A 22,899-nucleotide genomic window follows, 5' to 3' on the forward strand; every position below is an offset into this window, starting at 1 on the left:
TGGAGCTAAATTCATATGATTCCCCCAATTATTCTATTCATATTCCCATTCGACCTGATTGATGCGAACTGCGTATGAGTCTGCAGAATTGATATCAGTGAGATCTTGAAAATTCTTATCTATAGGAATCGTTATCCTGTAATGGTGTCTCTCAGATTGAGTTCGAAGGACACATTCGAATAACAACAACAGAGTCGTAAGGTCGTTCGATCTGGCGGTGCAAAAAATTTGATTTCGTACGTATCGAATGACTTATTAGTAAGAGAATGATCAACTATCGCGTTCTCGTTTCGTCGCATATTTTTATTCAGCAACTCATCATATGTCGAACGCCTTGACGCCTGACGTCGGCTCCTTTTGAAAGAATTTGACCATCGAATCACGAAAAATTGATCGATTGATCACATCCACGATGTGTCACGGATATGAGAATGATTGTACTCGACGCACAAAAAACGTAACGAATGAAAGCGAATGCAGCTAGATAGATACGACATGATACTGCTTCTTCGTGAACTCCGTCACTCGTTACGGCCAAGCAGCCTTTTCAGATGACAGTCAATTCTAACGGGCGGTCGAGGCCAGTCCGTTGTTTTTGTGCAACACATAAGTCGAAGCGTTGTTGCTCGATTGAGTCGTGAAAAGTTATATCTGCTACTGCCAGAGATAGTAGGCCACGTTGCTGAATACGCGAAATTCAACGGAGTGATTTTGATTTCGCTAGTCTCATTGCGCGCAAGCTGAACGACACCATGGATTTCTGGACGATACCTTTGACGTTGACGACAGGCGTAGCGGTAATATATTTATTGTTTGAACGCAAGTACAGTTATTTCAGAAACATGAAATTTCGTATGAGCGGCCGTTGCCACTGTTCGGAAAGATGTAGACAACGTTATTCAGAATCGAGGCAATAACTTATAAGATTAATGGAATGTATAAACGTTTTCCTGAAGCTGAGCACCCTGGTTTTTATGACTTCACGATTTCGGCTGTCGCGTAAAAAGATCCCGAACTCTTGAAGAAAGCCATGATTGAACATGTTGATAGTTTTCAGCAAAACACAGATGATGTTTAATAGAGTGACACAGTACGCAATAGACATCACCAACCATTAGGCTTCCCAAGATTCGCAACCCGAAGCAATCGAGATGAAGGACACGTTCGGTAGATGTACAATAGACATGATCGCTTCGACAGCGTTTGGTCTGTCTATCAATTCTCTAAAGGGTCGCGATAATGAGTTTTTTAAGTTCAGTAAGACGGCTGCTAATCTTTCCGGATACAGAATCATGAAGTTCTTCATCCTCAGAAGCATCCCTGCTTGGCTTGCGAAGCTCTTCGACATCAGGTTTCTCGATATCAAAACATCAAATTTTTTCATGAATATAATGGAAACCACTATAGAAAGAAGAGAGAAAGAAAAAATCGTAAGACCGGACATGATTTACCTGATGATGCAGGCAAGAGACAGAAAGGACGATTTGACCTTGTCAATGGAAGACATGACCGCTTAAGCCTTCGTCTTTCTCGTCGGCGGCTACAAAGGCCCGTCATCGACGATGTGCTATGCCGCCCAGCTTGTCGGGTCAGATCCTGATGTGAAAAAAAAACTGCGAACCGAAATCGATGAAGTATTGAAGAATAAAAAACCGAACAAAGTTACCTATGAAGAAATAATGGCGATGAAGTACCTAGATGATGTCGTCAATAAAACCTTGAAGATGTTCACACCTGGAGTATTGCTAGACAGGATTGGTTTCAAAGGATTCACCCTTCCACCTGCATTGCCTGGACTCGAGCCACCGGAGATGGAACCCTTCCAAAATGTTTGGATTTCACTATATTCTCTGCATCATGACCCGAAATATTATCCGAACCCTCACAAATTCGACCCGGAAAGATTCAGCGACGAGAATAAGGGCAATATCAATCCTCTGACCTACATGCCTTTCGGAATAGGTCCCAGAATTTGTATCGCGAATCGTTACGCCCTGATGATAGTGAAGCTGGCAATATTCCATCTTCTCGCCAAGTGCGACGTGCTGACGTGTTCAAAGACCAGTAAGAACTTGTGGTTCAGCGCTACGAGTATCAGCCCACGGCCGGATGGCGGCTTCTGGTTGAAAGTCACGGCAAGAAAATAATTGACAATAACATTTGATCATGCGCCTTTTGAATTCAAAATAGATTTTTTATATCACCGCTGTATTGAATTTTATCATTTTGACTTTGACACTGCGCATCATGAACAATTGATAAAAATGTAGATAACAAAAATGCCATCGAGTATGCTTTAAATAATTGCAGATTAACAGTTTCTTCTCTTTTTCGATATTCAACCCCGACGTAATCATGACTATAGATGTTGCGCGTGATTCTTGGTGATCACGTTAAAATGAGTTTGAGGATCGTTTCTCATTTGTTAGGACCATAAGCTAATCAGGAGCATGAGCTATTGATATCGTCGTTGTGTGTAGCAAGATCTGTTGATAGTTCCGCCTTTGGACGTAAACATGCGATACGAAACTTTTTCTCTCAAGATAGTCGAGTACAGATAAGCTGTCGATAAAATTTTGTTCAATCTCCTTAATCAATAACAAGTGCAAAATAAATCGCATCTACTCGAGATAACCTGTCCGTATTATTACGAACGGCGGTTGCACAGAACGCCATCCACTTACCTTGCGGTTATTCAGTTTTCCACGACGCCGCATCATCACATCCGGTAGTTCTAGCGGTTTGTAGTTGAAGAATTTTCAATTATAATTTCCATCGCTGAATCGAAGCGCCCTTTGATATGTGGCGTACTTTTCATCTCGTTCACGTGTTTTCAAATGTCCTCGTCGTTCCCGTCGAGTGGCGTTGTCGAACAAAAGCTCAGGGGTAGGTCGGTGCAGCCCAACAACTACGCGCAACAAATTTCAACTTCCGATTGTCGCTTCCAACCCCCCGGCTCGATGGCGAGGCCGTGTGTACATCCCTCGTATTTTCACGCCATGCCCTCTTTGTCGACTCCTCAACTTCTGCACAGATCGCTGCCCCGTTCAAAGTCCGGACTCAGCGATGATGTAGACGAACGAAGGTGATCAAAAACGCCGCAGCTACTGGACGATAAATCGCAATGGCGAGGTATTCTGAGTGGTTTCGAAAATGAGAAAAGTAGCATGGTATCCTCAGCTGGTCATCGTACCGGTCTCATCATCCGACTTGACCCTGGAATCTCCGATTCTTGAAGAATTCACAGCATCAAGGTAGGGTGACGGTCAAAAATGTCAACAGAATGAATCGGGGAGGTTCCGAGTCTGTCGCTGACCGTCCGAGTTGCAAGTTCTTCGAAGGAGGAGCCAATCGTGCCTCCATTAAATCGTCATTTTTGTCGTCTTCAAGACAGATTTTAGTGAACGTCAAATAACCCAAGATTGAACGTTTGCACTGAAAAAAGCACCTCGGGTGCAGTCAACATGGCCAAGTGTATGAACTGTTTTAAATCAATAGCCACCAAAATATCGTCGCTTAAGAATATCGTAAAATTAAATACGCCAGAGAAATAAGGTTCCCAATCAATGATTGTTTCAATTTTATGTAACCTTGCATCGTGCATAGCATTACCAGAGAAGACGGGAATAAATACGCACAAAAAACCAAATCATTATTCGAAAGAATATGAAATTCAAAAAAAAATAAAAATAAACAATTGAAACTAACAGAAATTAGATTCAAATGAAAAAAAAATCAATAATATAATAAATGGAGGTGGTGGAACCTAACGAGCTTCTCAGCAAATCAATCCAGAATTTTCACATCGCAATACATCATTAGCCTACCAAGGACCACGTCCTCCAATTTTTTATTTCATTTTTTTTCAAATTCCAATCTAATTCGTTTCTAAATTTATTTCACAATTTTATATTTTTCCAATTGCTAATTTAGTTTGTTGTGCGTGTTTATTCCAGTCTCCATCAGTATAACTCTTGTGCATGATGCAGAATCAGATGTCCTTGGCACGATATACACACAAATTTGGAACCTTTTTTTTCCGGAAAATTTGATTGCCCGGTTATTCTCGAAAAATGACTTTTTGGTGCCTATTTATTCGGAAAAGTTGATTCACTTGGCGAAGTTCTTGGCACCCGAGGTGCTTTATTGGGATTTTACTACCATTTGAAAGTTACCCACTCATTATGGGAATTCATTAAAGTGATAATGAAATATACCGAAACACGCAATTGCTGAATGTCATTTTTTTTTCATCTTATCACATAGAAATATATTAACTTTGGTCCATGAGTAAAATCTTCAGTTAATAGTTGTATGGTTGGCTCGCACTTTCACTATTTCTGCCACTCAATTGTCCGCCTTTCGCGATAACAGATATCACCACTTGCAGCAGATGAAGCAAGGATGCACCTATCGTCACCGAGTAACGGATTTTCTCAGCAAGCTTTTATTTCGCTCAAGTGTCGGAGTTTAGTCGACTAAACTCCGTGTCGCACAATATATAATCAATTCAATCAAAAATTCAAGTCAACGTCATTCCGGTATTAATTCTCAGTCTGCACACTGCATCAAATGAAACAATTGGTATTTTCGGAACGCCGACGCGAATTGCATTCACCGAATCAAATTTTCTCAATCACTGTGGCGTCGATTCGACGATTAATTTTTGGTAATGACGTCGAATCTTTCGAAGCATAAGTACATTAAGGCTTACGTATGTTCGTCATAATAATAGCAAGAAACTTCATTCATGGCATAACCTCATCTAACTGTCACTGCGGTGCTATCGAGTCTACAAGTATAACATTTCAGCAAATTGAATCAGAAGTTTCAATTCGTTGATTTCAAGCATATAATGAACTTGACGTACTATTACAAGTTTACCGAAAACTATCCATGCTTATATTATTTGAAAGCTTCTCATCTCCAAAACTTTTTTCCGAAAGACTCGTAACTGTGCAGTTTTATTGGTAGTGGTAAGTGATGGGATTGTTCGCTTTCCAGAGGATCCACGATATCATGGTGAGACTATATTGTTAGGCTGCTGACTTAGCGGTTAAAAATTGTCATACTAATTGTCATCAAATAAATGTACTCTGGATCTAGAGGTATGTATAATAACATTTTTCGAGTCCATGACGTGTAATCAAGACGAGATTACCAACAGAATCGCATCATCGTTCAATTTGCTGGTGTGAAGTATTAGATTCTCCAAGTTTCAAATGACTCGTTGGTCAGTAATTCGTAAAAATAATCGGTGATCTCGTTTTCGTTTCGCATTTCGAATATTTGCATTCGGCAACTTATCACGTATCAAACTTCCGGACATCGGATCGTTCTACCGACATTTAGATTGAAACAAATTGTTCGAGGTGATTACAATCACTGTATGTCACGGATACAACAACAGTTGTTACTTGACGCAGTGCAGACGTAACGAGCGGGGCAAAGTGTCGCTGGATGGGTATGACATAATACTCTGCTCTGCCGCGTGCCTCCGTCACTTGTTACGGACTTTTCAAACGACAGTCTAGTTTGACGAGCGGTCGAGGCCGGTCGGTTGTTTTTGTGCAACACATTAGACGTAGTGTTGTGTTGCTCGTCTAAGTTGATGAGAAGTTATCTGCCACTGCCAGAGACAGAAGACCGCGTTACGAACTGCGAGAAATTCAACAAAGCGATTGTACTTTCGCTTGTTTCATTACGCGCGAGCCAAACGGTACCATGGATATCTGGACGATACCGCTGACGTTGATAGCAGGTGTGGTCGTAATATATTTGTTTTTCAAACGAAAGTACAGTTATTTCGAAAAACATGGAATTCCTTATGAACGGCCGTTACCACTGTTCGGAAACATGATGAAACTTTTTCTCAAAATTGAGGCGCTGCCTTACGTGGTTGACAAAGTCTACAAACGTTTTCCTGACACGAAGTACTTCGGTTTCTACGACTTCACTACTTCAGCTGTCGTGATAAAAGATCTTGAACTGATAAAAGAAGTAACGATCAAGAATTTCAACAGTTTTCCAAACCACAGGATGGTTCTCACCTCGCCGACGGAGCCTCTTTTCCAGCAAAACCTTGTCGCACTAAAGGACGACGAGTGGAGAGATATGCGAACACTTCTGAGTCCAGCGTTTACCTCTAGCAAAATGAAAATGATGTTCAACATCGTAACGCAGTGCGCGATAAACTTTTCCAACTACTTGGCTTCACAGGATCCGCAACCCGAAGCACTCGAGATGAAGGACACCTTCGGAAGATGCACACTGGACATGATCGCGTCGACAGCGTTTGGCCTGTCCACAGATTCTATGAAGGATCGTGATAATCAGTTTTTCAAATTGGGTAAAAAAGTTGCCGATATATCCGGTTTCAGGATCATAAAGTTCTTCATCCTTAGAAGTATCCCTGCTTGGCTGGCGAGGCTTTTCAATATCAGGTTTCTCGATGTGAAAACATCGAATTATTTCACAAACATAATAAAAAGCACCATAGAGACCAGGGATAGGGAGAACATTGTAAGACCGGACATGATTCACCTGATGATGCAGGGAAGAGACAGGAAGGATAAATCGACCCTGTCCATGGAAAACATGGCCGCTCAAGCCTTCATCTTCCTTGTCGGCGGCTACGAAGGCCCGTCATCGACGATGTGTTACGCCGCCCAGCTTGTCGCGTCAGATCCTGATGTGAAAAAAAAACTGCAAGCCGAAATTGATGAAGTATTGAAGGATAAAAAACCGGAAGAAGTTACCTATGAAGAAATAATGACATTGAAGTACCTGGACGCTGTTGTCAATGAAACCCTCAGGATGTTCACGCCTGGTTTTTTGTTGGACCGAATTGGTCCGACAGGATTCACTCTTCCCCCTGCGTTACCAGGACTCGAGCCGCTGGAGATGAAGCCGTTTCAGAACGTTTGGATCCCAGTCTACTCTCTGCATCACGACCCGAAATATTATCCAAACCCTCACAAATTCGACCCCGAAAGATTCAGCGACGAGAATAAGGGCAACATCAATCCTCTGACCTACATGCCTTTCGGAATAGGTCCCAGAATTTGTATAGCGAATCGTTACGCCCTGATGATAGTGAAGCTGGCAATATTCCATCTTTTCGCCAAGTGCGACGTGCTGACGTGTTCGAAAACCAGTAAAAACTTGAAGTTCAGCGCTACGAGTTTCAGCCCGCGACCTGACGGCGGCTTTTGGTTGAAAATCAGAGCAAGAGAATGATATCTGATCAGATTCAACCATTATCCTTTAGGTTGTGAAGCGACTTTTTATATTATCCTTGTATTAAATTTTCCTACTCCGACTTTGCCGCCGCGCATAATAAAGAATTGATAAGAATGTAAACGTCGCGCATGATTTTCTGGTTATCATGGCGGAACGAATTCAAAAAATTGTTATATTCTCAGGGACCATCATTAGCTAATGATATCGTAGCTGTGCGCAGATCTCTTGATAGTTTTGCTTTTGGACGTAGACATGCGATACGAATTTTTTTTATAAGATAATCGAGTGCAGATAAGCTTTCGATAAAAAATTTTTTTTCATTTTCTTCAATCTAAAACATAAGCGAAATAAATCACATATACTCGCAGTGGACCCGAGACCGACCCACCGACCGACTCGTCGTTCTTATCGTCGTCAAGGTCAATTTCAGCGAACGTCAGACACTAACAACGCTTGATCAAATGTTCGTATTTTCGGCATCAGCAGCTAGTGTTTTCATGGATCATATCGTAGGGAATCGAAACCCGAGTCAGTCAAGGTGAACATCTTCGACCACGCGAAACAGTTCGCATGACATTCATCGCGGGCATTGTTAAATCGGAGATACCAACAATAATACCGAATGTTTCACCGAAATCTCACGCGAATGATGAGACTGTTTCTTCCGCTTGTGAATAAAATGCAGCCATGCACAGGACGGTGCTGCTTGGGAGATGCTAGCCGGTTCATCTGGCAGGAGCACCATTGCATTTCTATCTACCTTACGCCTACACATCCCGGCTTGGTACCGCTCCCTCACTGCGAAAGTGCGGACTTTGTGAAACGTAATAGCATTTGAATAGAATTGCGATTTGATGCAGCATTTCATTTCATTTTCAGGGTACCCCACTGAGACCTCGAGGTTCCGTAAGCTCCTAACACCCCCGAGAATGGAGTTGCCACAATGCTACATCGAGTATGACACCTTCAATTTCCCTTTTTTGCATATGATAGTCGTGAGAATAGTAAAGTCACGGAAAAAGAACGAAACTGCGACGCTCCGTTCGGATTATTCTAAGAGGCGATTCGATGACGAGCGCCGTCACCTCTCCGAAACCTTTTTCCGAAAGATTTATATACATGTGCAGTTTTTTGGCGATAGTGGGTGATGAGACCGTTCGCTTTCTACGGGATCCATGACACCGTGGTAAGACATTGTTGTTAGGCTGTTGACCTGGGAGTTGGAAATTGTCATGATTGATTTCCTAAAAATTCAATTTCGAGGAGCGGAATATATTCATCATGGCATTTGGAGCGTTAATTTCAATGGTGAATGAAACACACGCAAACCTGCGATAGTCATAGAATTTGAATTTGGCTTTCCATCATGTGATTCGAACTCATATAGGTACCCGAGACCTAGCGGTTCGTACAGTAACATTTTTCGAGTTTACGACGTGCAATCAAGACGAGAATGACAATAAAATCGCATCATCGTTTGATACGCTGGTGTAGGGTATTAGATCCTCTAAGTTTCAAATGACTTGTTGGTCAGTAATTTGTGAAAATAATCAATGATCTCGTTCTCGGTTCGCCACATATTTGTATTGAACAACTTATCACGTATAAAAGGCCCTGACATTGAATCGTTTCGAAATTATCTGACCTCTGGACCACGAAAAATTGTTCAATTGATTACACCACGATATGTCACCGGTACGAGAATGGTTGTAATCGACGCACAGCAGACGAAATGAGCGGGGACAAATGTAGCTGGATAGATATGACACGAAATACTGCTCCGTCACTCGTTACGGCCATGCGGCCTTACCAAACGACAGTCCAGTTTGACGAGCGGTCGGGGCCAGTCCGTTGTCATTGTGCAACACATCAGTCAAAGTGTTGTCGCTCATCTGAGTTAATGAAAAATCATATCTCCCACGCAAGCCAAACGACACCATGGATTTCTGGACAATAACTTTGACGTTGATCACAGGCGTGGTTGTGATTCATTTGTTTTTCGAACGCAAGTACAGTTATTTCAAAGAGCATGGAATTCCGTATGAGCGGCCGTTGCCATTGTTCGGAAACATGATGAAAATGTTATTCAGAATCGAGGCGATACCTTACAACCTTGATAAAATCTACAAACGTTTTCCCGAAGCAAAGTACTTTGGTTTCTATGACTTCACAACTTCGGTTGTCGTGTTGAAAGATCTCGAACTGATAAAAGAAGTCATGATCAAACATTTCGATGGTTTTCCGAACCGCAGGATGTTCTTTACTTCGCCTATGGAACCTCTTTTCCAGAAAAATCTTGCCGCACTAAAAGACGACGAGTGGAAGAACATGCGAACACTTTTGAGTCCAGCGTTTACCTCGAGCAAAATGAAAATGATGTTCAACATTGTAACGCAGTGCGCAATGAACTTTGCCGATCATTTGGCTTCCCAGGATCCGCAACCCGAAGCACTCGAGATGAAGGACACGTTCGGTAGATGACATGATCGCTTCGACAGCGTTTGGTCTGTCCACAGATTCTATGAAGGATCGCGATAATGAATTTTTCAAGTTGAGTAAGACAGCTGCTGATCTTTCCGGATACAGGATCATGAAGTTCTTCATTCTCAGAAGCATCCCTGCTTGGCTTGCGAGCTCTTCAACATCAGGTTTCTCGATGTCAAAACATCAAATTTTTTCATGAATATAATAGAGACCACTATAAAGAAAAGAGAGAGAAATGGAATCGTGAGACCAGACATGATACACCTGATGATGCAGGGAAGAGACAGAAAGGACGATTTGACCTTGTCCATGGAAGACATGACCGCTCAAGCCTTCGTTTTTCTTGTCGCAGGATACGAAGGTCCGTCATCGACGATGTGTTATGCCGCCCAGCTTATTGCGACAAATCCTGATGTTAAGAAAAAACTGCAAACCGAAATCGATCGAGTATTGAAGGATAAAAAACCGGAAGAAGTTACCTATGAAGAAATAATGGCGATGAAGTACCTAGGTGGTTTCGTCAATGAAACTTTGAGGATGTTCACACCTGGAGTATTGCTAGACAGGATTGGTTTCAAAGGATTCACCCTTCCACCTGCATTGCCTGGACTCGAGCCACTGGAGATGGAACCTTTCCGAAATGTTTGGATTTCACTATATTCTCTGCATCATGACCCGAAATATTATCCAAACCCTGACAAATTCGACCCGGAAAGATTCAGCGACGAGAATAAGGGCAATATCAATCCCCTGACCTACATGCCTTTCGGAATAGGTCCCAGAATTTGTATTGCGAATCGTTACGCCCTGATGATAGTGAAGCTGGCAATATTTCATCTCTTCGCCAAGTGCGACGTGCTGACGTGTCCGAAGACCAGTAAGAACTTGAGGTTCAGCGCTACGAATATCAGCCCACGGCCGGATGGTGGCTTCTGGTTGAAAGTGACGGCAAGAAAATAATTGACAACCACATTCAATCATGTGCCTTTTGAATTCGGAATAGATTTTTCAACTCTCGGCCGTGTTGAATTACATCATTTCGACTTTGGCACTGCGCGTGATAAACAATTGATAAAAATGTAGATAACAAAAATGCCATCGAATATACTACAAATATCCGCACGTTTACAGCTCCTTCTCTCTTCTGGTATTTGATCTCGACGTTCGCATAATTTGTGGCAATCATATGAGAACAAATTTGGAAAATCGTTACGCATTTTCTGAGACCAATCAGAAGCAATGGCCATCGAAATAGTTCCCGTGATATCTAAGCTGTGTTTTAAGGCTTCTTGGTCGTTTTGCCTTCGGATGTCTGTAGCGTTGGGAGCATAAGGTGATCGGCAATTACGATAAGCGCTCGACCAGTTGTAAGACTTGAAAACAGCGTAAGCACGCTTGTCGGTCGACTGCTGCTGACCATACGAGCCTTACTGTCAACGACGAAGAATATCACGATCGACGCAGATTAGGGGCGAGGCGATTAAAAATACTGCGACGAAGGTCCACGTTACCAACTGAAGCGAGTCGACTTTCATTCGGGACGAACTTTAGCGCTGGGGTCGAGCGCGGGTGACGAAATGCGACAGAGTTTATCGAATCGCGCTGTCAATGAGTAAGTCGGAGAGGCGTTCCTCCTAACCATTGCGTAACTTGAAGCAGCCGTTGAATACGGCAGTTGTGTCCGACGTACGTAAACACCACTTCGCGGTCGGTGCTCGTTCGAGCCTGTACGGATGAGAAGTTTCGTTTTGGGCCAACATACCGGTGAATGAAATACGTTTTGACGCCACACAGTCGGTCGTTTTCCATAAATTTTGAAGCGCTATGGACTCCTGGACGATCGTACTCGCGATATTGGTGATAACAGTGGTATACTGGTTCTCTACTCGTAACCACGACTATTTCAAAAAACGTGGCGTTCCGTACGTCAGGCCATGGCCGATATTCGGCAATATGGGCGAATTGATTTTTCAAACGAAATCGATGCCGCACGCTATACAAGATATCTACAATAGTAGCCCTGACGCGAAGTACGTCGGGTTCTACGACTTCCGAACTCCGATCGTCCTGCTGAGAGATCCCGAACTGATAAAACAAGTCACGATCAAACACTTCGACAGCTTCGCGAACCACAAGATGTTCGTCGATTCGCCGACGGAGCAGCTGTTCCAGAAAAATCTATTCGCCTTGAAAGACGACGAGTGGCGAGAAATGCGTACGCTCCTCAGTCCGGCGTTCACGTCCAGCAAAATGAAAATGATGTTCAAAATAGTGTCGCGGTGCGCGGTCGATTTCGCGGAATTCTTGGCCGCTCAGGATCCGCAACCCGAAGCGCATGACGTAAAAGACTCCTTCGGGAGGTACACCCTCGACGTGATCGCGTCCACGGCGTTCGGACTCTCGACGAACTCTATGAAGGATCGCGACAATACGTTCTACACGGTGGGAAGGGACGTAACCAATTTCGCCGGTGTCGGCAAGATGATCAAATTCTTCGTCATCAGGTGCTTTCCCAGGTTGGCGAGGTTCTTCAAGGTACAAATTATCGGCGACAAGGCGACGGACTACTTCAAAGACGTGATAAAGTCGAACGTGGAGACAAGGGACAGAGAAGGGATAGTGAGACCGGACATGATTCAGCTGATGATGCAGGCGGGGGACAGGAAGGATAAGTCGAGCCTGTCCTTGGACGACATGACCGCTCAGGCGTTCATTTTCCTACTCGGTGGGTTGGAGAGTCCGGCAACGACGATGAGCTTTGCCACCCAGGTGCTCGCGCTGAATCCCGACGTTCGAACGAAACTGCGGGCCGAAATCGACGAGGTGCTGGAAAAAAATGCTGACGGAGTGTCTTACGAAGATTTACACGCGATGAAATACTTGGACGCCGTGGTGAATGAAACCCTGAGGATGTTCACACCGGCTTTTGCCTTGGACCGAATCGCTTCCAAGGAGTACATCTTACCCCCCGCGTTACCCGGCCTCGAGCCGATGAGGATAGAACCCTCCCAAGGTATCTGGATTCCGGTTCACGCTCTGCATTACGACGAGAAATATTATCCGAACCCGGACGAATTCGACCCGGAAAGGTTCAGCGACGTAAACAAGGATAACGTTAACTCCTCGATCTACATACCTTTTGGTATAGGTCCCAGAATTTGTATCGCGAATCGTTTCGCTCTGATGGTGATGAAGCTCGCTTTGTTTCATCTTCTTGCAAAGTGCGATGTTTTACCGTGCTCGAAAACCAATCCGAAAATCAAGATCAGCACCAAAGCTTTCACCCTACAGCCTGAAGGCGGCTTCTGGTTGAAAATCCAAGCAAGGAAGTAGATTTGCTGTTGTAATAGTTTACTTGAAACGGCCATTCATTTTTATACAAGAATTTTCCAATTCTTCACGCAATACTCTTCTTGCAGATCCAGCTAACTTGGCAACCAAGAGAAGAAATCGAACCTAACCTTCACTTCCTTATGCAAATTTTTTCAATTCTTGTATTACGATGAGAGAATTTCTTTCACAGGGATTCGTCAAACTTTTCAGATTCAGTGAAGAGAACAACAACCATCAACCAAACATGAGAATCGTAACTAACATATTTTTCGCGATGAATTGCAAAATTTCCATGAAGAATCGTGTTACTCTAGATAATTGATAGAGAACTGTTTATTTTGAGCTTGTCAGCATACTCGATGAGAAAGAAAAAAATTAATTTCCTCTGTAATATACGGAGCGTATACTGTCGACGTAAACGACACAACGTGCAACGTATAATTAAACACAAACACGAGTCGTTGGCAATATTGCTATAATTATAGTTGATCATAACTCACACATATCTCTCCAAACTAGTAAACACTGTACGTATCATAAGAGTATGAACAAGAAATAATATTATTTTTGCGCGATAACCTCGAGTCATCTCGCCATCGTGCTGTGATTCTACGAATCGCTACGGATTCAATAAGAAGTCGATCTTCAAAAAATGCAACTGACGATATTAGGAGATCCAACAACGTCATCTCGGGTCGCAAAAAGTGATGCGGATAAAATTTTAAGCGAAGACTTTGAGAATGGATATTATTCCTTATTCCGAAATGACGAAAAATGATCGAAATGTTTGCGTCTCATTATCGTTCTTTTTTCCCCCCCTTATCCGCCGTAACAATGAACAATTAAAAAAAAAAAGAAATCAAAAAATGTTAATTTTTCAATTATTTCATGATCTAAAATAGAGTCGACCCCATTAATAAATAATCACCATACACATACTGGTATAAAGTAATGAACTCCCATTACAATCGCGCAAAAAAGTCGCACATTTCCAGACCCATTTCTAATGACTTTTAATACGCGATGAATCATCAGACACAAAGCTATTCTTGAATTATTCAGAAAAAACATGATTAAAAATCTAACTAACAATAAGTTACTATCATCAATTGTGAAAAACGGTGGGTACAGTTGTCCCTAAGTTCACTTATTGTTTTCATCCAATTCCCGTGTCGGTCGAGTGGAGCCGACGAGTCTTGGACTCATCGCCAATGTCATTGTCAATGTCATGTAAAATTTTTATCATGCGTCACAACAATGAACTGATTGTCAGAAAATACGTTCTACGCAGCACACTCCAGTCGGACATGAGCTCGGAGCTATAATCTTTCCGTCGACACGTACACGGTGAAATTTCCAAATATTTTATACCTGCGCTCACACAAAACAAAACCAACATATCGAATCAAAACAAGTACGATGACGAAGCGATTGCTTCCCGTCGCCAATAGAGATATGAACAGTCTTTTTTCAGACTGACCGCATCTTATTGTGTGCGTGACGGTCAAGTGCGGCCAATTAGATACGTTCGTGTGGGACGCTATCGTACACCGACGCTATCAATGAGAGGTGATTGAGGAGTTTAATCGTTGAATGTTATGTCATTCAGAAGCACTCGTTTCAGACCGCGGCGAAAGGTAACGTACATGAAACGCTTTAGCGCTATCGGTACTTGAGAATATAATCAGTGAAGCTGATGGGATTAGGATTTTGACGCATGGCTTATCGTTTACCACGACCATCGAAATGTTATGATCTTGCTCGCAATATAGCAAACGATATTGACGAATGTACTAATTGTGTATTTACTTTTTACTCTTGATCCGAACGGTCTTTCAAAAAGTAAAACATCCCGAGCTCTGAAACATCGCCGATCGTTGGTAACTTGGGTTTTTCAGTAAAAAAAATGAAGATAATCTAGTACAGTGGATTGAACCTGAAAATGAATTTCATGGATGATTATCCTCGACTTTCTTTTGTTCGAATTATTTCTCACTCGCTTCTAAATAAATTGAAAAATTGAAGAGAAAGTCACGCTTTACCCTTAAAACTCGTATACAATATTCATTGCCGATCGGTTCGCTTAACCTTCTCAAGTTCGTACATAATGACAGGTGAATTCAAAACAAGTGAAAGCACAAGGTCGTGTTACCGCTGGTGCGACGGTATCTCCTATCATCGGCAACAGACTGTGGGCGTCGTGTATGATTTCATTTTAAAATAGTCTGTCGATCTTCCGAATGAAAAACTGTCGTTATGTCACCGCCGCAGGTTTTATTTGCATTCGGCAAGTCATCAGCTGGATCGACTCCGGATCGATTGTACCATGAAAATCATTACGCGGTTAAGGTGGCTAATTCCGACAGCATTTGACCTCGAAAGTTACGTGAGTCAATCTCGAGGATCAAATGATCGTTCATTCGGTTCATCAGTGGTGAGTATCGACACGACTTCAAAGCAGCTGAAGAACGTTCAAAGGTCAAGTGCGGCTGATCCGAATCGCGTTGTTGTGACGTTTCGCGTTCGGTTTGGAGCTGCCATTTCATGCTGCAGTCTAGTCCGACCAGCGGTCGAGGCAACTCCGATATCTATACATTGGCCGAGCTACGAAAATAGGAATTGTAATAGCGATTCGTCAACGTCGAGAATTCCGTGAGAAATTGGATTCCAAGTTTTGGGCGCAAAAATTTTTACCAATCGTCATTCGTCATTGTCAAAAATTTCCGCCGCTATGGACTCGTGGACGATAACCTTGACGGTAATAGCAGGTGCGGTCATAATATACTGGCTGTCCACTCGCAATTTCGGTTACTTCAAGAAACGCGGCATCTCTTGCGTACGTCCATGGCCGATATTCGGGAACATGGGCCCGATATTGTTCAGGATGAAATCGTTCGCGGACGTGATGGACGACACTTACAGAAGTCACCCCGACGCCAGGTACGTCGGTTTCTACGAATTTTCCAATCCGGTCATAATGCTGAAGGATCCCGAACTGATAAAGCAAGTGGCGGTCAAGTATTTCGACAGTTTTCCGAATCACAGGACGTTCGCCGATTCACCGAACGAGCCACTTTTCCAAAAGAATCTTTTCGCCCTGGTGGACAACGACTGGAGAGCCATGCGGTCGCTCTTGAGCCCGGCGTTTACTTCGAGTAAGATGAGGATGATGTTCGAAGGTGTAGCCCAGTGTGCGTCGAACTTCGCCGATTATTTGGCGGCCCAGAATCCCCAGCCCGAAAACCTCGACATGAAGGACACCTTCGGAAGATATACACTCGACGTGATTGCGTCCACGGCGTTCGGCCTGTCGACGGACTCGCTGAAACATCGCGAAAACGATTTTTACATGATCGGAAAAGACGTCACCCACTTGGCCGGGATCAGAATGATCAAATTCTTCATCATGCGAAATCTTCCGGGACTAGCGCGGCTGATGAATCTTCGGCTCGTAGACGTCAAAACGACGAACTATTTCGTGGATATCATAAAAACCACCATCGAAACGAGGGACAGAGAAGGAATCGTGAGACCGGACATGATACACTTGATGATGCAAGCGAGGGACAACGAGGCAAAAACTGATTTATCCATGGTGGACATGGCGGCCCAAGCCTTCATTTTTCTCCTCGGCGGATTCGACAGCCCGGCAACCACGATGTGCTTCGCTGCTCATTTCCTCGCCCTCAATCCCCACGTCCAAAGGAAACTGCAGACCGAAATCGATGAGGTTTTGAAAGAGCATCCGGAGGGTGTGTCTTACGAGGAGATACAAGAAATGAAGTACCTGGACGCGGTGGTCAATGAAACCTTGAGGATTTATTCACCCGGTATAGTGTTGGACAGAGTTTGTACGAAAGGGTTCACTCTGCCGCCCGCGTTACCTGGACTCGAACCGTTGGAGGTCAAACCATCCCAAGAAGTTTGGATTCCCATACAGTCCATCCATCGTGACGAGAGATTTTTCACGAATCCGGATGTATTCGATCCGGAAAGATTCAACGAAGTTAACAAGCACAACATCAATCCCTTGGCCTACTTGCCTTTTGGAATAGGTCCGAGAATTTGTATCGCCAATCGTTTCGCTCTAATGGTCGTTAAGCTTGCCTTGTTTCACGTGCTCGCCAAATGCGATGTGTTGCCGAGCTCGAAAACTTGCTCGGAGATCAAGTTGAGTACCTCGGAATTCACGCTGATACCGGCGGACGGGTTCTGGCTGAAGGTTCAATCGAGAAAAAAATAACGTTGCGTTCACTCCTCTTTCGCTTGATCCCGGACATACTCGGTCCGGAAATTATCCTGCCTTTATGAATCAGATTACACATGCAATAAAGCTGTACAGAAAATTGGACACGTGAAAAAATCACTCCGTGTTGGTCGTGTGTGTATGAAATTGAGAGAATTGGAGCTAAATTCATATGATTCCCCCAATTATTCTATTCATATTCCCATTCGACCTGATTGATGCGAACTGCGTATGAGTCTGCAGAATTGATATCAGTGAGATCTTGAAAATTCTTATCTATAGGAATCGTTATCCTGTAATGGTGTCTCTCAGATTGAGTTCGAAGGACACATTCGAATAACAACAACAGAGTCGTAAGGTCGTTCGATCTGGCGGTGCAAAAAATTTGATTTCGTACGTATCGAATGACTTATTAGTAAGAGAATGATCAACTATCGCGTTCTCGTTTCGTCGCATATTTTTATTCAGCAACTCATCATATGTCGAACGCCTTGACGCCTGACGTCGGCTCCTTTTGAAAGAATTTGACCATCGAATCACGAAAAATTGATCGATTGATCACATCCACGATGTGTCACGGATATGAGAATGATTGTACTCGACGCACAAAAAACGTAACGAATGAAAGCGAATGCAGCTAGATAGATACGACATGATACTGCTTCTTCGTGAACTCCGTCACTCGTTACGGCCAAGCAGCCTTTTCAGATGACAGTCAATTCTAACGGGCGGTCGAGGCCAGTCCGTTGTTTTTGTGCAACACATAAGTCGAAGCGTTGTTGCTCGATTGAGTCGTGAAAAGTTATATCTGCTACTGCCAGAGATAGTAGGCCACGTTGCTGAATACGCGAAATTCAACGGAGTGATTTTGATTTCGCTAGTCTCATTGCGCGCAAGCTGAACGACACCATGGATTTCTGGACGATACCTTTGACGTTGACGACAGGCGTAGCGGTAATATATTTATTGTTTGAACGCAAGTACAGTTATTTCAGAAACATGAAATTTCGTATGAGCGGCCGTTGCCACTGTTCGGAAAGATGTAGACAACGTTATTCAGAATCGAGGCAATAACTTATAAGATTAATGGAATGTATAAACGTTTTCCTGAAGCTGAGCACCCTGGTTTTTATGACTTCACGATTTCGGCTGTCGCGTAAAAAGATCCCGAACTCTTGAAGAAAGCCATGATTGAACATGTTGATAGTTTTCAGCAAAACACAGATGATGTTTAATAGAGTGACACAGTACGCAATAGACATCACCAACCATTAGGCTTCCCAAGATTCGCAACCCGAAGCAATCGAGATGAAGGACACGTTCGGTAGATGTACAATAGACATGATCGCTTCGACAGCGTTTGGTCTGTCTATCAATTCTCTAAAGGGTCGCGATAATGAGTTTTTTAAGTTCAGTAAGACGGCTGCTAATCTTTCCGGATACAGAATCATGAAGTTCTTCATCCTCAGAAGCATCCCTGCTTGGCTTGCGAAGCTCTTCGACATCAGGTTTCTCGATATCAAAACATCAAATTTTTTCATGAATATAATGGAAACCACTATAGAAAGAAGAGAGAAAGAAAAAATCGTAAGACCGGACATGATTTACCTGATGATGCAGGCAAGAGACAGAAAGGACGATTTGACCTTGTCAATGGAAGACATGACCGCTTAAGCCTTCGTCTTTCTCGTCGGCGGCTACAAAGGCCCGTCATCGACGATGTGCTATGCCGCCCAGCTTGTCGGGTCAGATCCTGATGTGAAAAAAAAACTGCGAACCGAAATCGATGAAGTATTGAAGAATAAAAAACCGAACAAAGTTACCTATGAAGAAATAATGGCGATGAAGTACCTAGATGATGTCGTCAATAAAACCTTGAAGATGTTCACACCTGGAGTATTGCTAGACAGGATTGGTTTCAAAGGATTCACCCTTCCACCTGCATTGCCTGGACTCGAGCCACCGGAGATGGAACCCTTCCAAAATGTTTGGATTTCACTATATTCTCTGCATCATGACCCGAAATATTATCCGAACCCTCACAAATTCGACCCGGAAAGATTCAGCGACGAGAATAAGGGCAATATCAATCCTCTGACCTACATGCCTTTCGGAATAGGTCCCAGAATTTGTATCGCGAATCGTTACGCCCTGATGATAGTGAAGCTGGCAATATTCCATCTTCTCGCCAAGTGCGACGTGCTGACGTGTTCAAAGACCAGTAAGAACTTGTGGTTCAGCGCTACGAGTATCAGCCCACGGCCGGATGGCGGCTTCTGGTTGAAAGTCACGGCAAGAAAATAATTGACAATAACATTTGATCATGCGCCTTTTGAATTCAAAATAGATTTTTTATATCACCGCTGTATTGAATTTTATCATTTTGACTTTGACACTGCGCATCATGAACAATTGATAAAAATGTAGATAACAAAAATGCCATCGAGTATGCTTTAAATAATTGCAGATTAACAGTTTCTTCTCTTTTTCGATATTCAACCCCGACGTAATCATGACTATAGATGTTGCGCGTGATTCTTGGTGATCACGTTAAAATGAGTTTGAGGATCGTTTCTCATTTGTTAGGACCATAAGCTAATCAGGAGCATGAGCTATTGATATCGTCGTTGTGTGTAGCAAGATCTGTTGATAGTTCCGCCTTTGGACGTAAACATGCGATACGAAACTTTTTCTCTCAAGATAGTCGAGTACAGATAAGCTGTCGATAAAATTTTGTTCAATCTCCTTAATCAATAACAAGTGCAAAATAAATCGCATCTACTCGAGATAACCTGTCCGTATTATTACGAACGGCGGTTGCACAGAACGCCATCCACTTACCTTGCGGTTATTCAGTTTTCCACGACGCCGCATCATCACATCCGGTAGTTCTAGCGGTTTGTAGTTGAAGAATTTTCAATTATAATTTCCATCGCTGAATCGAAGCGCCCTTTGATATGTGGCGTACTTTTCATCTCGTTCACGTGTTTTCAAATGTCCTCGTCGTTCCCGTCGAGTGGCGTTGTCGAACAAAAGCTCAGGGGTAGGTCGGTGCAGCCCAACAACTACGCGCAACAAATTTCAACTTCTGATTGTAGCTTCCGCAACCCCTCGGCTCAAAAGCGAGGCTGCGAACATCTCTCGTATCTTTAGGCTATGCCCTTTTCGTTGACTTCTCAACTTCGGCATGGATCGCTGCGCCGTCAAGAAAAAAACGCAATTGCGAGGTATTCCGAGTGGTTCCAAAGATGAAACAAGTAGCATGGTGCTATAGTGTCCTTATCTGACTAGCGTACTGGTCTCTTCATCCGAATCGACCCCGGAATCTTCGACCATCGAAGAATTCGCAGCTTCGAGGCAAGGTGACGGTTGGAAATCTCAACATAATGAACAAGGAAGGTTCCAAAGTTACAAGTTTTTTGACGGAGGATCCGATCGTGCCTCCATTAAATCGTCGTTTTTGACGTCGTCAAGATTGGTTTCAGTGAACGTCAGACACTATCAACGCATGATCCAATTTTCGTATTTTCGACATCAACAGGGGGTTGATGAATACGTCAATCCCAACTATGTCAAAGTTTCATACCTCACTCAAATCAAGCTACCAAATCGGAAGGTCTCAAGGTCGACGAATATAAAATGCAAATATCAGTTTAACTCTCAGAATCGGAATTTTCGTGGTCCAAACAAACAGCGCCGAGAAACCGAAGCAAGGAGGGTGAATTCGAGACGCTCCAGGGCGAACGGGATGAAAACGTTTCTGGTCGGAGGCGATAAGATCCGACGATAAAATTGTAGAACTAAATCAAGAATAGTTTGTTGCCACGTAGCGTATTTTCAGTGGCAACTTCCTCGCTGATATGGAACGACGTTTCCCCCCGACCATTTCTGCTCCCCAGTTCTCACAGACAGCGACTATCCTCCGCGACGGCTTACAAGAAGCACCGCAATCAGGGCCGTACGGTTTGACCGATATCGCAGGGTGTTCTCATGGATCATATCGCGGGGGATCGAAAACCGAGTCAGTCAAGGTGAACGTCTCCGACCACGCGAAACAGTTCGCATGACGTTCATCGCGGGCATTGTGTCAAATCGGAGATACCAACAATGGTGGAGAGTGTTCCGTCGAAATTTCACGCGAACGATACGACTGTTTTTATCGCTTGTAAATAAAATGCAGCCGTGCACGGCACGCTCCTGTTTGTAGTACGCTAGCTGGTTCATCTGGCAAGAGCACCGTTGCATTCATATCTACCTCACGCCAACACGTCTCGGCTTGGCCCCGCTTCCTTACTGCGGAAATGCGGACTTTGTGAAACGTAATAGCGTTTGAATGTAAATGCAATTTGATGCAGCGTTTCATTTTATTCTCAGGGTACCCCCCCCCCCCCCCCCCCCCCCCCCCCGCCCCTCAACGAGATCTCGTAGTTCCGTATGCTCCCAACACCCCGGGAACGGAGTTGCCACAATGCCATATCGAGCATAATTCCCTCAATTTTATTTATTCGCATACGATAGTCGTGGAAATAGTGGAAAATACAAAAAGCGAAGGGAACCGCAACCCTCCGTTAGAATTATTTCACGAGGCGCGACGATGACGGGCGCTGTCGCCTCTCTCCAGAAACTTCTTCCGCGAGACTTATAACTGGGCGATTTTATTGGCGCTGGTGGATTAAAGTAGAATTGTTCGCTATCCAAGGGATTCGCGATATCATGACGGTACTATGTTATAGTGTGCCGTCTGGTTATATGGCGGCTGTTAACCTGACAGTTGGAAATTTTCATAATTGGGTTCCCAAGGGTTCAATTCTGGAAAGTGAAATATTCTTCTTCAAACATTCAAGGCTCTGGGGCTTCCAACTCTCGTCTGATACATCAAGGGTGAATAATTTGAGGTTGATTATTGAGGTTCGCCGAGAGGAACAAGGCTCTACCGGCGAGTTCGCCTCGAGTTGTTTCAGGTTAATGAATCAACGACTCTTTGATCACGGTATCAAAAATTATTTCTTTCCACAAGTTCGCTTCAATTCCACGCGAACCAAACAAAAAAAAAAAAAATGTTAACTCTGTGTTCCGGTCGCTTCTGCCTTCCGCGTAACTTTTTTTTTTTTTTTCCATCACAAAATTCTCTGATATTTACTCAGCAAACATTCGGAGTTCAATGTCAGCGTAAAAGAGAAAAAAAAAAAATGTTTCGAAAAAGTAAACCGAAAACGTCAAGTCAGCTTGGCTCGGCATCGCGTATGTGTTATGGAGAAAGTGAAGGATCTGTACGGGTCACGTGACTCAGTCCGCTGAACACCCTCCGGATGTTCAAATAATTCTGAACTCACCGAGCAACGATGCAAAAATGATTCCCATTGAAACGGAGTAAGGATATCGGATAGCGAAATCGAAACCTCAGAAACTACTAATTAGGAAATTCAAACTATCGATGCTGAGCCAAATTGCTGAGTTTTGAATGGTTCACGTTGAGGATGAGGATGAGAATAACGAAACAAGGTTTTAGGTTAGTTTGGCGGAAAGATCATCGTATAACGAACATCTGATTGGTCGTTGGAAAAACCAATCGACCGTCCGTAAAATTTTACGAC

General features: G+C 43.5%; 6 protein-coding genes and 1 pseudogene across 6 annotated transcripts; all 7 read left to right on the forward strand.

The window, feature by feature from the left end:
- The first annotated feature begins 98 nt into the window (after positions 1-98).
- On the forward strand, positions 99-2,629 carry LOC105684330 (annotated as a pseudogene).
- A 2,861-nt stretch (positions 2,630-5,490) lies between these two features.
- Positions 5,491-7,362, forward strand: LOC105684359 (cytochrome P450 9e2-like). Its single transcript, XM_020851371.2, has one exon. The coding sequence runs from the start codon at positions 5,725-5,727 to the stop codon at positions 7,237-7,239; it is 1,515 nt and encodes a 504-aa protein (XP_020707030.2). The 5' UTR covers positions 5,491-5,724; the 3' UTR covers positions 7,240-7,362.
- Positions 7,363-7,864: 502 nt separating this feature from the next.
- On the forward strand, positions 7,865-8,867 carry LOC125501078. Its single transcript, XM_048655955.1, has 2 exons — positions 7,865-8,048; positions 8,122-8,867. The coding sequence occupies exons 1-2, from the start codon at positions 7,865-7,867 to the stop codon at positions 8,388-8,390; spliced, it is 453 nt and encodes a 150-aa protein (XP_048511912.1). The 3' UTR covers positions 8,391-8,867.
- Positions 8,868-9,010: 143 nt separating this feature from the next.
- Positions 9,011-10,976, forward strand: LOC110116906 (cytochrome P450 9e2-like). Its single transcript, XM_048655998.1, has 2 exons — positions 9,011-9,717; positions 9,817-10,976. Exons 1-2 carry the CDS (start codon positions 9,181-9,183, stop codon positions 10,684-10,686), a joined length of 1,407 nt encoding a protein of 468 aa, XP_048511955.1. The 5' UTR covers positions 9,011-9,180; the 3' UTR covers positions 10,687-10,976.
- Positions 10,977-11,042: 66 nt separating this feature from the next.
- Positions 11,043-15,089, forward strand: LOC125501076 (cytochrome P450 9e2-like). Its single transcript, XM_048655953.1, has one exon. It carries the CDS (start codon positions 11,551-11,553, stop codon positions 13,057-13,059), a length of 1,509 nt encoding a protein of 502 aa, XP_048511910.1. The 5' UTR covers positions 11,043-11,550; the 3' UTR covers positions 13,060-15,089.
- A 504-nt stretch (positions 15,090-15,593) lies between these two features.
- On the forward strand, positions 15,594-17,410 carry LOC125501075 (cytochrome P450 9e2-like). The gene has a single exon (XM_048655952.1). It carries the CDS (start codon positions 15,791-15,793, stop codon positions 17,300-17,302), a length of 1,512 nt encoding a protein of 503 aa, XP_048511909.1. The 5' UTR covers positions 15,594-15,790; the 3' UTR covers positions 17,303-17,410.
- A 1,401-nt stretch (positions 17,411-18,811) lies between these two features.
- LOC125501077 (cytochrome P450 9e2-like) lies at positions 18,812-20,091 on the forward strand. Its single transcript, XM_048655954.1, has one exon. The coding sequence runs from the start codon at positions 19,025-19,027 to the stop codon at positions 19,607-19,609; it is 585 nt and encodes a 194-aa protein (XP_048511911.1). The 5' UTR covers positions 18,812-19,024; the 3' UTR covers positions 19,610-20,091.
- Positions 20,092-22,899: the final 2,808 nt, after the last annotated feature.

Source organism: Athalia rosae, chromosome 5 (genome assembly GCF_917208135.1).
Source record: "Athalia rosae chromosome 5, iyAthRosa1.1, whole genome shotgun sequence".
Classification (NCBI taxonomy): domain Eukaryota; kingdom Metazoa; phylum Arthropoda; class Insecta; order Hymenoptera; family Athaliidae; genus Athalia; species Athalia rosae.

What these genes read in the sequence shown, in the direction of transcription:
- LOC105684359 (XM_020851371.2), top strand. Translation starts at nt 5,725, where the DNA reads ATGGATATCTGGACGATACCGCTGACGTTGATAGCAGGTGTGGTCGTA.
- LOC125501078 (XM_048655955.1), top strand. Translation starts at nt 7,865, where the DNA reads ATGTTTCACCGAAATCTCACGCGAATGATGAGACTGTTTCTTCCGCTT. An exon ending in ACCGCTCCCTCACTGCGAAA is followed by an intron (nt 8,049 to 8,121) that starts GTGCGGACTTTG and finishes TTTCATTTTCAG; the next exon opens with GGTACCCCACTGAGACCTCG.
- LOC110116906 (XM_048655998.1), top strand. Translation starts at nt 9,181, where the DNA reads ATGGATTTCTGGACAATAACTTTGACGTTGATCACAGGCGTGGTTGTG. An exon ending in AGATGAAGGACACGTTCGGT is followed by an intron (nt 9,718 to 9,816) that starts AGATGACATGAT and finishes AGCTGCTGATCT; the next exon opens with TTCCGGATACAGGATCATGA.
- LOC125501076 (XM_048655953.1), top strand. Translation starts at nt 11,551, where the DNA reads ATGGACTCCTGGACGATCGTACTCGCGATATTGGTGATAACAGTGGTA.
- LOC125501075 (XM_048655952.1), top strand. Translation starts at nt 15,791, where the DNA reads ATGGACTCGTGGACGATAACCTTGACGGTAATAGCAGGTGCGGTCATA.
- LOC125501077 (XM_048655954.1), top strand. Translation starts at nt 19,025, where the DNA reads ATGTGCTATGCCGCCCAGCTTGTCGGGTCAGATCCTGATGTGAAAAAA.